Source organism: Diachasma alloeum, unplaced genomic scaffold (assembly GCF_001412515.2).
Source record: "Diachasma alloeum isolate Michigan unplaced genomic scaffold, Dall2.0 Dall_scaffold_00284, whole genome shotgun sequence".
In the NCBI taxonomy this organism is placed as follows: Eukaryota; Metazoa; Arthropoda; class Insecta; order Hymenoptera; family Braconidae; genus Diachasma; species Diachasma alloeum.
The window spans coordinates 1,531,885-1,544,768 of NW_021680423.1; the positions used below are offsets into that span (position 1 = coordinate 1,531,885).

The window sequence follows — 12,884 nt, forward strand, 5'->3', positions numbered from 1 at the left end:
TTCTTCCTTCTAATTAGTATTTCAATCGTCTAGTCGACATGACTCTCAGTCAATCTTTATCGCTCGATCCCATAGAACTATTTGCTGAGAATCATATAGTTTTCATCTCAACATTTTTTAATCCTGTTCCTCTCGATTGAACACAAAATTTTATTTTCATCACGCTGTATCGGAGAAGTAACTTTCCGACACATTGTGATGAAAAATTTTGTTCGTAACTCGTGAAAAAAGTGGTTTTTGGCTCGTGAAATTATATCACTCACCTTCGGCTCGTGTTATAAACCTCCCACTCGCCAAAAACCACTTTTTTGCACTCGTTACGAAATATACTATTTCTCTCTCATGAAAAAAAAAAAAAAATTGATTTGACGGGGATTTGAACTCGCAACGCAAGTAAAATCGGCGTGTGGTGGGAGATCTAATCCGCGTGAGGGGAAGGGACGCAACAGCGCCGCGCGCGGCTTCCGTTGGAACTTGTCCCCTGTTTCGGTGTCGGCGACATCAAAACTTCACCATACCTCCCTGTATCATACCTTAAGCGCATCTGCAGGCAAGTGCTGCCACAGCTTCAATTTTCTCCTGTCTCCCCCCCCAACAACCTAACCTTGAAGACCACAATCAGTCTTCACTAAAATGGCGTCGAAGAATCAACGTTGGCTCGTTGATTCCGGTATTCTACGTAAGAAAAATGTCGAGGAGGAGCCCCAGGAGCTTCTAGTCTTCGGATACAGCTGCAAATTATTTCGAGACGATGAGAAGGCGAAAATGATTGATCAGGGGAAGCATTTGATACCGTGGATGGGCGATAGCGCATTGAAGATAGACAGGTCCGTTTTCCTAACCTAAAAACCTTCAAAATCAAATCAAAAATGAAAATCACCCACACAATTTAATTAAAAAAAATCTAGGATAAAATAATACTTACTTTATTCTCTTTAAAAATGAAAACAAAAAGCAGTACGTTCTTTAGAACGCAGACGTCAGCAGAAGGACACGAAGAGGAAGAGAGAAGTGATAAAGAGACAGTTTCACCGTTTACGCAAGACGAATAAGAAGAAAATGAACTGAAAAAAAAATTTGAAAAAAGATTAAATGAGATATACATTGAATTGTTATTGTTACTGGCCATTGTGGAGACTGTTTAAGGTTTCCCTGCAGGTGTTTGTCATCGGCACCAACATGTTGAAGGGTGCTAATGCAATTTTATGTCCGTGGGTGTCTGCAATTTACCTCAGAGGGGAAAACAACGGGGCCACTGGGAGAAAGGTGAGACACAGCGCACAGAGACAAAAAAATGAGAGAAAAAAAATGGGAGTTGTACAGTTGACCTTTTCGACTCAATTCATTTGTTATGGGGTATGTATTCAGAGTCGTTTGGAGGCGGTGAGGCTATGGACACTTTGGCATTCAGTAGTGGCGTAAAAGGATATACAAGTTGTTTTGCGAATATCTGAGAAAGGAACGGATTCAAAGAAATATATCTGGACTTTTTTCGATATATGTACTACTCCTTGAGCTATTTGCAAAATAATCTTGAAGGTTTTTGAATTTATCTTGTTGCCAGTCCACTACAGACTAATCGATCAAAGTTCTCCCGTAAATTCAAATTAACGTGAAATTTACAAGGAGAAAATGTGTTATTTTATTCTCCAGTAGTGAAGGGGTCGATAAAAATTCTCTTATTCTTCCAAATTTGTCTAAATGGTGCATAAATGAATACTTGTTGTTCAAAGCCAACCGTAATAATCGAGAAACGATGAAAACCTTCTATTAACCCTTTTTTTACATGTACGCAGCGCACACGGAGTATTTAACTAGCTTATTTTCAATTTCAGGTGGCGGAGGGAGAATAATTTGAGCAGTTATGCGATAAAATGTTTTTTCTCAGAAGGTTTGCCATTATTGTGAGTTTAATCTTGCTATTTGTGTCTTTAGATACGATGGACGCGGGGCACTGGGGGACCTGAGAATGTACGAGCCGCCGTCTGGTGGCTTTGATCAGAGGACAGTACTTACTGAGGATGAACTTAAGGTCGAACAGCTGTGCGATGAGGAACGCTATCGGTCGTTGTACAATAATGACGCTGAAGAGTCAATGTATCATGGTAAGCAACTTCAGCATTTTATAAACCTTATCCCCTTACTGCATTATCAACTTAGCCATGAAAATTCTTTCATAAAGCGAAATTAATTGATGTGAAATTTTGAAAAAGAAAATGCAGCGGGCTATTTCGGGATAATGTCAATTCAATTTCTCATGTGTTGTATAAGGGTGTTTTCGCCAATTATTGGTATGGTTTTGTACCTTCAAAAATTTAATTTTATTGAGGCTTCTTATATGACTTTCTTGTCATTCAAAAGATCTAAAAAAATTTTTTTTCAATTTTTTTCAAAATTGATTACGCCCGCAACGTTAATTTTTGGGTTTTGTGAGTTTGTGACAAAATTTTGCGTTTCAGTAATTTTGTTTTCGGGTTTTCAATAAGTATTTCCGACAGAGATTTTCCGTTCTTTCGATTGAGCATGGTGCCAATTAGCTCACCTCATCGGCAGCATTCTTTTTTTAAGCATCACCGACAGAATTATTTTAACAAAATCACCAATTACGCTCAATGGAGTTTCTTCATTTTTTGACACTTCTTAATTTCCTTCCGTATCTTAATTTTTTTCAGAGGAAGAAATGAAAAGATTACATCAAGCACTCGGTAATGAACACACTTATGGCCAAGTTGCGTACAATTACGATGATCAGGACAGTCAAACAGCGATCGGGGAAGATTCTCAGAGTCCAAAGCCGTCTGAAGGGTCGCAGGAGGAAGATCAGGCGTTCGTATTGCCTCCAGAACTTGAGGTGCCTGAGGGTACAATTTTGGTAATTATCCACGAATATCTTTTTTTCACTTCTACTGATTTCATGCCATTATAGGATATATTGATAATTAATCAATTATTGAATTGTTGTTTCCTGCAGCCGGACACCCAGAAACTCGATGCAATCATTACGAAGACTGCTCTATTCATCAGTCGTCAAGGAAGTCAAATGGAAATTCTCATAAAAGCCAAACAAGCGAATAATCCACAGTTCTCATTTCTCTCCATTGATGGTCCTCTGCATCCGTATTACAAAATCGTGTTGGAGGGTATTAAATCGGGGAAATACAATCCGGAAAAACCGCTAGAAAAAGAGGAATCAGGTAACTTATCTAATTATTCATTTCAATGGAGAATTTCAAGAGACACTTTTGTTAAAAATTCAATCAGCTACAAAGAAAATCTCTTCATGTTGTTCCATGAAATAAATCATCTCCGAGATAATTTCATAATCAAAAAAATTTCTGAACCTATGTTGTTCAATTTTTAATTCTTTCCTTCAATATTTTTTCAGCTTCAGAAGCATCGGATGAGGACGAAGACGGTTATCTTCATCCGAGTCTCGCCTCGTCTCTCTCCAAAGTTGAAGCGGTAGGTCCCAAAAAAATTAGAACTAGGAATCGTTCACTATTGTACGTAAATAATAAGAATCTAAAAAGATGAGAAATGCCCGTTGAGTCTCACCTTGCCGCGGGGTAAGTGCGGTTCTGTGGTCTCGACAGGCATTCTACTGTCTCATGAATTCATCAAAGGCTGTCAATGAAAATACATTTTAATCGGAGATGAATCTAACTGGAAAATTAATGAAATTAGAATGAGGTAGAACTTAACATCAATTTTTCCTATTTTGTTGAATACAAAATTATTTCAATGATGTGCGACAGGGGAAAGATTAGGAATTTTTATATGGAAATATCTTCAACTAAAGAAAAGAGGTCTTGATATTTCCCGTTCAAGACCACGGGATTTCGATACAAAAGTGCGTTTATCCATAAAACTATGGTTCACTATTTAATTGTAAAAGTGAATGATAACATTGAAAGTTTATTAATGCCTTTGATGCGTGAGTTTAGTGTAGTCATTCGTAGCATTAAACGTACTTTCACTGCTAATTTATTTCTGATATTATTTCTGTTTCCAGGGCTGGTTCTGGTATGCAATTGGATCCATCGATTCAACACTTTGTTTATTAAAAAAAAAAAAAAAAATAGAGAAAAACCACAATGAACGCGATACGACCAGTCTCTCAATATTTGTACAAATTCACAGTTCGAAAAAAGGTTTTCAAAAAACCTGAAAGAAGCTTAACAAAGTTAGTCAACAAAACGTTCTCTCTCATTCCGATAAAGATTCATAATTTTTCTCAATACGAATATCGATTGACAGGTCGATACTAGAGAAGATTCACTAAATTGATATGACTTGGCAATTATTCTAATGATATTCTCTTTAAAATTTTTTTCCTAGGCTCCTAGTATCCCGAGTATACAGTACAAACCCTCGGCGGACTGTGCGTACTCGATGCTGGTGAATAGAATAACGGGTAAACCACCACCATCAAGGGTTCCACCACCGCTACCACCGCCTGAAGTGCCTGCTCAACAGGTGGTACCACCTCTTGGGTATTATCCACCAATGCCAATGCAGGTATAGTTGGTTTCCATTAAATATGTTTGCTATACAAGCAAGAAATCTCATTTCTAGCATTTTTCATACCATAAAAAATTCCGATTCAGTCCGCACGAAAGATGTAGACACACTCATCCCTAAATTTTTAAATCGATTGATCCCTCAAGTACGGCGCCCATATTACGCGGTGCCCTCCTCACCCGGCGGCCTCCCGTCTACTCAAATTCGCTGTTCAATACGCAACAATTTCTACACTGATGATCAAAAAATTGTCATCTAAAATTTAATGATAATCTTGAGCTTTCACCAATAAATTGTTCAATTACGATATTTCTTTACACAGATTTTTCTGGAATTTTTAAGACTACTCTCAGTTCGATAGTGCAAACGGTTACCAAGATCGGCGATTGTCGGAAATTTGTTAATAACAAATCAGTAATTCATTGAATCGAAATTTCGTTTGCACCATTCGACAAAGGAATGTATAGAGTATGTTCGGTAAAAATTTGAGAATTTTTTTATGAAAATTAGCTCGATAAACGAGAGGTTTCAATATGCACCTGACATCGACTCCAGTTCTGTATTCTTTATGTATTGAAGAAAAATATTAAAAATAACTGACGTCTTTGGGCTCGTCGTCAGCGTGCTGGCCCTATAAACCAAAGCGTCCCAGTAGCGCAGGTTCGAGTCCCGGTGATGAAAGATTTTTTCATCGCCGGAAAACGAACCCAGTGCATGTGGATTTAGTTATGTGGAGTTAGATATAAGTTAGCTTAGAGGCAAGTGCGGGTAGGGAATTAGGCTGGGGTACCGCGTAGGTACTGGGACGGGTAGGTAAAAGACCACAACGGTCATACCATCTGGCACCACCCAATTTATTAAAAATAACTTGAAAAAAAAATCGAGTCGCGTTGTGTTGATAAAAGATTTTAGAAATAGATAGAAATTTTTAGAATTTCGATATCTACAATAGTACGAAAAATAATGAATTTTTATTAACCACGGAAAGGGTTTATATGACTCATAGACGCCGGCCGTTAGGACAAGCTTTCGGGTCTATATGTGGCATGGACGCCGTACTTGAAGGGTTTTGGAACTTTTGAAAATCCCATTTTTTTCAATTAAGTGGTCGCACAATAAGGCTGAGCAACGAGTCCTCGCTGTTTTCCGATTTTTTCTATAATTGAAGACTGTAATTGGATTTATTGAAGAAAAAAAACATCTGAGCGAATCCGTCAATGCTGCATATAGGGGAGGTAGGGGCAAAGCGGACCCCCGGGGCAAAGCGGACCCCTTCGAAAAAAAAGTGTGGGGTAAAGTGGACCCTCACATAAATTATTGAATCGAGTCGCCAGAATTATTCTAATACGTTTTATAACGTGAAATTTACTACCTTGACTAAAAAAATATGCAATGAGGGCAAGTATAAATTTGTGTGAGCTCCTGCGGATCTAATTGTGAACAAAAAATGTGAGTTTTTGATCGACAGCGATTACATTCTATCCAATCGGTAGAACAACATGACAATGACTCCTGACAAACGGAAAATTAAAATAATTTAAAAAAAAACAGAGGGTCCACTTTGCCCCAACATAAATTTTTTTTTAAATTTAATGACAGATCTTAATTGCAATTCTAATGAGATTATGATCTCCACGTGAAGTGCATTGACTCATTAGAATTTAAAAAACTAAACGATTCGCTTAGAGGGTCCGCTTTGCCCCTACCTCCCCTATTAACGTTCGCCTTTCAATTCTAAATTTTTTAATATATTTTTTATTGGAATGTATACTCTAAAACACGAAAAATGAGCGCAACAGGGACGCAATAGGGACTCTAATTCAGTTATTAGCGGAGATATTGAGGATTGTTTTTTTAAATATTTTTTCTAAAAACTTGTTCAATTTTAATGACGAGCCGCTGTTAATAAAAAAAATGTTCAAAGATATAGATTTTGTGGGAAATTTTCTTCAATTTTCGAAAAACAAACGTTGGTTTCTAGATATGCAGGTATTTTAGTATATAAAATTCCAACTAAAATTTCAATCGTTTTCAATTTTTCCTTTTTTCATTTGTAAATTTGAAAAATTTCCTAATGTTTCTATGCTTTTACTTTTGGTGCTGTGACAAACTCAGGGGTGCAATGCTATGAGAAAACAAATTTTAATCTCTGAGAAAATCAGTTTGTTGAAAATATCTCAGCATCTAAGAGAGATAACTAAATTTTTGTCAAAATTATTTTTTCTAGAGAAAGATAAGATTTACAACAAAGCTTTTATAAAAATATTTCTATCAAACTTAGATTCAAAGATATGTATTGAAAACTCAACTCAAAATTGAATTGCGGATTAGTTTTTTCTCAATATCTCAGAATCGAAGCTAGATCGCGATTTTTATGTGAATACCTGTTTTGTGAAGTAAAACGAGAGACGCGCAAGAAAGGTGAAAATGAAAATTCCTCTATCCCTTTTAGATTGTGAGACATGGTTCAAAAATGGCGAAAGTCTAATGTACATTCTGAGCCTTCTGAGAGCAGAATCTAATTTCATTAGAATTCTTAATACTATAAATTGGAATTATTACCGTTATAATTAGAACTTTCAGTCCTGAAAAATTATTTTTTCCAAATATCCATTTAATTGAGAGAAATATTCATTTTTTCAATGCCGTATTTCTTCAATCGAGTCATTCCCAGCCAATTCTCATTAGGTTTCAATTATATTGCTCTAGAAGATGATCATGTTAGTTATGACCTTGAGTGAACTCCCTCAATAATTATAAACATTAATAAATTAATCGAAATTCTTTCCTGTAGAAAATAGAAAAATTAACAAAACTGAATAAACATGGATGGAGTTCATTGAAGATCATATGCAACATAGTCATCCTCTGGAGCCACATGATTGTCATAATTGAAACCTAATTAGACTCGCGTGAGAGTGACTCGATTGAAAAAATACAATTTTGAAAAAATAAATGCTTCTCTCAAGTAAATGAATATTTGGCAAAAATATATTTTCTTCTGAGTGTTACAACTCGACACTTGTCCCGGAGACTCATTACAACACCAAAACACGAGTGAATAAAATCTGACCTATGTGTATACTCTTCAATAAATCCCCCCCCCCCACGCACACACACACATATTCTTGAGTTACTAGACCTCTGTGTTGAAGAGCGACTCTTTTTGAATTCATATTATTAGTCCTTACGCCCATGCACTTCCGATAGTGGTGTCCCAGAGGAAACTTGGGTGGGATTTATGTTTTCGAGGTCGATGATTCTGAATGTGTTGGTTCCCAGCTTGAAAAATTAGCAGTTTAATTGTTATTAACAATTTAATTGTTAAAACCCGTCTATCTCCTAAACTATTACAGCTGCAGAAAAAAAGTTAAATGATAAAATGTTCCTTTAGTTATTTAAAATAAATTATGTCTCCTATGAAATTTCGATATATCGAACACTTCGGGAGATATGAATGGAAAAGCATTTCCGCGATCGATCACGCACTACCAGGCCGGTAAGGAGTTATGCTACGGACCATGCGTCATATAGTTTGCTGTATTATTTCTCAGCGTGCGTATTTTTGAACGATTTTTTTTTCCTCAGAAATAACGTAGGTCACTCTTTCTATGACACAATGCACGAAAAAAGTAAACAAACTGGGCATTTTGAAAAATTAGTATCGCCTCTTCTCAGTTTTCTCGCGTCTTTCGAACACGAATGTTCTCAATTGGATGAAGTGATTTAATCATTTACTGTATTGAAAGGCCGTTTCAATAATTTTTTTTTCAATACGATGGAAAGTCAAGGAGTATCTTTACGAGTGTACCAGAAGTTCGAGAAAAGTTTATGTATATTTTGTCAAAAGGGAGGACAGTTGACAGGTGGACATTGGGGTCGTGAACGTATTCGCGTGGTTGCCCAAGAACGAAAGGATCATATTCTGGATCGATTGAATGGATTGAGTGATGACAAAAATTTTGTTTATCATTTGACGAATGCTTGTTATCGGGATTATACAAAGAAAGATCGAGTTGAGCGAGTTATTTAAAAACCAGTCAAATGAAAATGAAGAAGGAAAAGAAAAATCTCAACGAAAATTAATGGAAAATGTCGAATTAATTCCACCTAGGACTCAATCAATGATCGTTAATGAGAAGTTTAGTACTTATTTTGTCTGTGGAAGTATGAAAAAAGAAAAAACCTCTTCATTAACCAGTGAGAGTAGATCTGACAAAATTCGAAAAGCTGCAGCTGTTTCGGAGGATAAGGTCTGGAATCGAATTTCTCATCTAGTGAATGCTAAATCAATGGTGGACAAGCAATTATCTTATCATTGATCGTGTAAGCATCAATTTGAGTTGAGGAGTGATCGTAGTAATGCTGAGAGATACTTGATACAAGTTCTGCGAAAATCCAGTGCATGTACAACGTTCGACCGGTTACGATTTTGCCAGTACCACAGTGGTTCGACGATTACTTTGAATGATTTACCCCCTACGAGTGTGTCTATGAGATTGCATATTTTACGTGCTATGTTTACAACTCTACTTAAGCAGAACCTTTTAGATAGAGAAGGCACGAACCTTGATCCTCTCAAATTTGGCTATTGCTAAGATGAGTTCCTTATCCCCAGTAAAATGATTGATCTCTACCCACCAATTGATAAATTGGTTCCCAATTGCTGTTGCACTAAATGCACGAGGAAATCTTGTCGGTGTTTTGCCACTGGTTTGGCATGCATGAGGTTTTGTCGATGTGTAATCTCAGGAACATGCCAGAATACTCTTATAAAAGTGTTTAAACATTCGAGGTGTGGATTGTTTTTTTTATTCCAGATGTTCTATCCATAACCAGAATAACAGAAACAGAATATAGAAAATCCCCCTTACTATGAAATCGAAACGGTAAGTTGAACGCGGATGGCTCATACTACAGAGGGCGCGCCGCATGCACTGTTGAATGGGCCTATTTAAGTGCGCGACTCTTTCTGCGCTCATATCTCCCGAAGCGTTCGATATATCGAAATTTCATAGAAGAGATCATTTATTCTAAATAGCTAGAGGAATATTTTGTCATTTAACTTTTTTCTGTAGCTGTAATAGTTTAGGAGATAGAACGGTTTTAAAAATTAAATTGTTAATAACAATTGAACTGCTAATTTTTCGAGCTGGGAACCAAAAAATCGAAATCAGCGACCCCGAAAACGTAAATGTCACCCAAGTTCCCTCTGGGACACCACCATCGGAACAGGAAGTGCATGGGCGTAAGGGACTATATTCTGTATTATCCCCGCATCCTGCTTTCCATTCAATTTGTACCTTAAAAACATCTACGGTTTGACCGAGTAAAATAGCTCGGGGATAATACAGAATATGAATATACCGGTCGAAATAACATTTCTCATTGTAATTCATATTATTGTTTGTACTGCTAAACCTGTTTGATGTATCAGAGATAGCCATATTCATAGATCACAATTACCGTTGAATTTTGAAGCCGTCAATTAGGTAACATCACTCTTAAACTTTTAATTATTCATGTAATCATCAATTTAAATATTCACCTTTTAATTATTTTATCAATCAATAATTTAGGTAAAAAGAATGCGGATTATTTGGTTAATCGATAATCCTTTTTAAGAAATTAGAAATCTGCACTTAATGGAAAATTTACAGTTCTATATTATCCAATATTTAATTAATCATCGATCGCAAATTTAAACCATTAATATTCTATTATTTTTTAATTTTGATAAGTATATTGGAACATTTATCAACGTAAGTCGCAAATCCTTTTAATATTGAAGATATCTAATCTTGATGGCCATCCCTGTGATGTACAAATTATTGAAATTAATTCGGAGTCATGTATTGCTATACTTTACCGAGAAATAATTGATCTGAAAAATTCTAATCAATAAATCACTTCCACAGGGCTACGCACCATACCCCCCAGCTCCTCAGCAGTACTCCCACGGTCCCGTCATCTACGGACCGAATGGCCAAATTCAATCACCGCCGCACGTGTCAACGCCCCCGACCCAGCCCGTCGAAAGCCTTCCCTCCATCAAGGAACCTCCAGCCCCTCTGGTCCCCTACGGAACAACCCCTCCAAAGCCTCTCAGCCGTCCCTCATTCATCGTGCCCCCCGCCGATGTCCAAATAATAATCGACAAGATGGCCAGTTATGTTGCGAAAAACGGCCGAGACTTCGAGGCAATCGTGAAAGCCAAAGGAGATCCTCGATTCAACTTTCTCGAGCTGTCACACCAGTATCATGGCTACTATGCTCACAAATTGACAATCTACGAGGGTGGTGTCAATCCAAAAGTCTTAACTGAAGAGGAGCTTCTTCGTAAGCAGGAACCTCAGCAAGAAAAGGAGAAGAAATTGGAAGAACTACAGAAGAAACAACAGAGAATGGAGGAAGTTCAAAAACGAGTCAAGATGATTCAAGCGAAGAAGAAAGGAGATAGGCAAATCACAACAGTGTCGTTTTCGATAAAGAAACCGAAGGAGGGAGAGGCGACTGTCATGGAGAAACGCAGTGCTCTACCGATGGAAGAGAGTGATGATGATGGGGATGCGGAGAAGAGGGAGAAGGAGGAAAGCTCTAAACCTTCGACCCCTGAGCCTCCAGAGCCACCGAGAATCAGTGACCAAGGGAGGAAAGATTCTGAGGAGAAGGAACTTGTGGATTTGACAGATGACATTCTCGAGGACTGTCAGAATCAGATAAGGATCAAGCAAGCAGAGGATAAGATCAAGGATAAATTGGCTGCTGCAGCCAGGGACAAGCTTGCTGCAACTTCTAGGGAACGATTGTTGCAGATAGAGAGAAAGAAGAAGGCTGCGATGTTTCTCAGTCAGATTCAAGCACCTAGTGCTCCTAAGATAGTTATGGAGAGGATTGAGGATGACTCGGATGAGGTTCACTCGATTCCATCGCCCACTCTTGAGGACTCTGGGGGAGGGACTGGAAACTCACTCATGAGCAGACTCAAGAGCGCTGATCTTGGGATCAATCGCACTAGGATGAGGTCCAGATCAAGAAGTAGAAGTAGGAGTGGGAGTGAGAGCAGGAGTAGAAGCAGCAGACATCGGTATCATAAGAAGCATAAAAAGAAGAAGAGTTCGCATAAGAGGTAAGTAGAAAATTGAAAATTACAAATAAGGCCCCTGTGAAAATTTTATTATCTTGAAATTTGAGGGGTTTTGCAAAAAAAAATGATTCAAATTGAATCAACCTTGATGGTATGGGAGATTCCGACTTAAGGATATCCAAGTACTTTGGCTACTTTTTCTCCAGTGAAATGCTTTTCTACTTTTGTAGTCGAACATCAGTTTTCATTTGAGCTCCATTTCTCATAACCCTAAGTTTCTGGACAATGATTTTAAGCTTCTTATAATAATTTCATCACTTAAACTGTGCAAGTCGGAATTTGAATCACGATATTGAACCTTTAAAAACATTTTAAAAATTTGAAAAAAATTAGAAAGTTTATTGTTGGAAGAAGTTTAATGAAATAATTGAAAAATGACAATTTGAAAATTACGAGCATTTTCTGTAAATTTAAATTTATAAGCAATCAATTTTCCACCACAAAAATTATTTATTCGGAATCGTGACAAATTTATTTATATTTAGAATTTCACTAGAAATGGATTTCATGCCTAAAAAATAAGGTTTCCGAAAGTTTAACCAATTCCAGTTATTTATTCATAAACAAATGTTTTTAAAAAATCATGATTTTTTTCAAGTTTTTCTCACGCAATTTAATTGACAAATTTGATGATTGAAAATGGTTGAATCGCTATTGTGGTCTGTATCAAACTGTAAAAGATACTTGGATATCCTTAAGTTATTGCAGTTTTAAATAGAACTGATTTCACAATAACCGATGAAAAAATTTTCACAGACAGCATTCTGTATTTAAATAAATTGTTTTGTCGATACTACTGAGACAATTTCCCACGTTGAGGGATAATAAAAAAGTATGCGTTTTGCAATTTCCACTCCCAGCCCGTCTGGCACGTGCCTCGACGAAAGTGAGAGGATAAACACATATGGAAACAAAAGAACAATGCCCACCCTCCCGCGGAGATTCTCGATAATCAAAGTCCCTTTATTGAAGTGATAGCAATCATAAAATTATTTATGCCACTCATGCCTGAAACCGGCTGGATTACACACTCGACGCTTCGCGTCTCGTGTCTAATTCAGCCGGTTTCAGGCTTCGTGACATAAAATTTTGTTCAGTACTTGTTGGGAAATTTCGTCCTTAACGTGTGTGGTTACATCACTCGCCTTCGGCTCATGCTGTAAACCCCACACACGTTAAAGACGAAATTGCCCCACACGTGCTGAAATATACTATT

At 37.2% G+C, this 12,884-nt stretch overlaps 1 protein-coding gene across 5 annotated transcripts in view; it reads left to right on the top strand.

The window, feature by feature from the left end:
- The first annotated feature begins 605 nt into the window (after positions 1 to 605).
- The window catches only part of LOC107038493 (splicing factor, suppressor of white-apricot homolog), a 15,408-nt gene continuing 3,129 nt past the window's right edge, over positions 606 to 12,884 (top strand). Inside the window, exons 1-8 of one of the 5 annotated variants that reach the window (XM_029126137.1) lie at positions 745 to 827; positions 971 to 1,266; positions 1,936 to 2,105; positions 2,673 to 2,872; positions 2,972 to 3,194; positions 3,386 to 3,462; positions 4,339 to 4,518; positions 10,440 to 11,650. In XM_029126137.1, the coding sequence (XP_028981970.1) occupies positions 1,196 to 1,266; positions 1,936 to 2,105; positions 2,673 to 2,872; positions 2,972 to 3,194; positions 3,386 to 3,462; positions 4,339 to 4,518; positions 10,440 to 11,650 (2,132 nt within the window). In that variant the 5' untranslated portion in view covers positions 745 to 827; positions 971 to 1,195. Of the gene's footprint in view, positions 1,267 to 1,935; positions 2,106 to 2,672; positions 2,873 to 2,971; positions 3,195 to 3,385; positions 3,463 to 4,338; positions 4,519 to 10,439; positions 11,651 to 12,884 lie in introns of all 5 variants that reach the window. The other 4 variants (XM_029126136.1, XM_029126135.1, XM_015257626.2 and 1 more) reach the window with 4 other exon arrangements.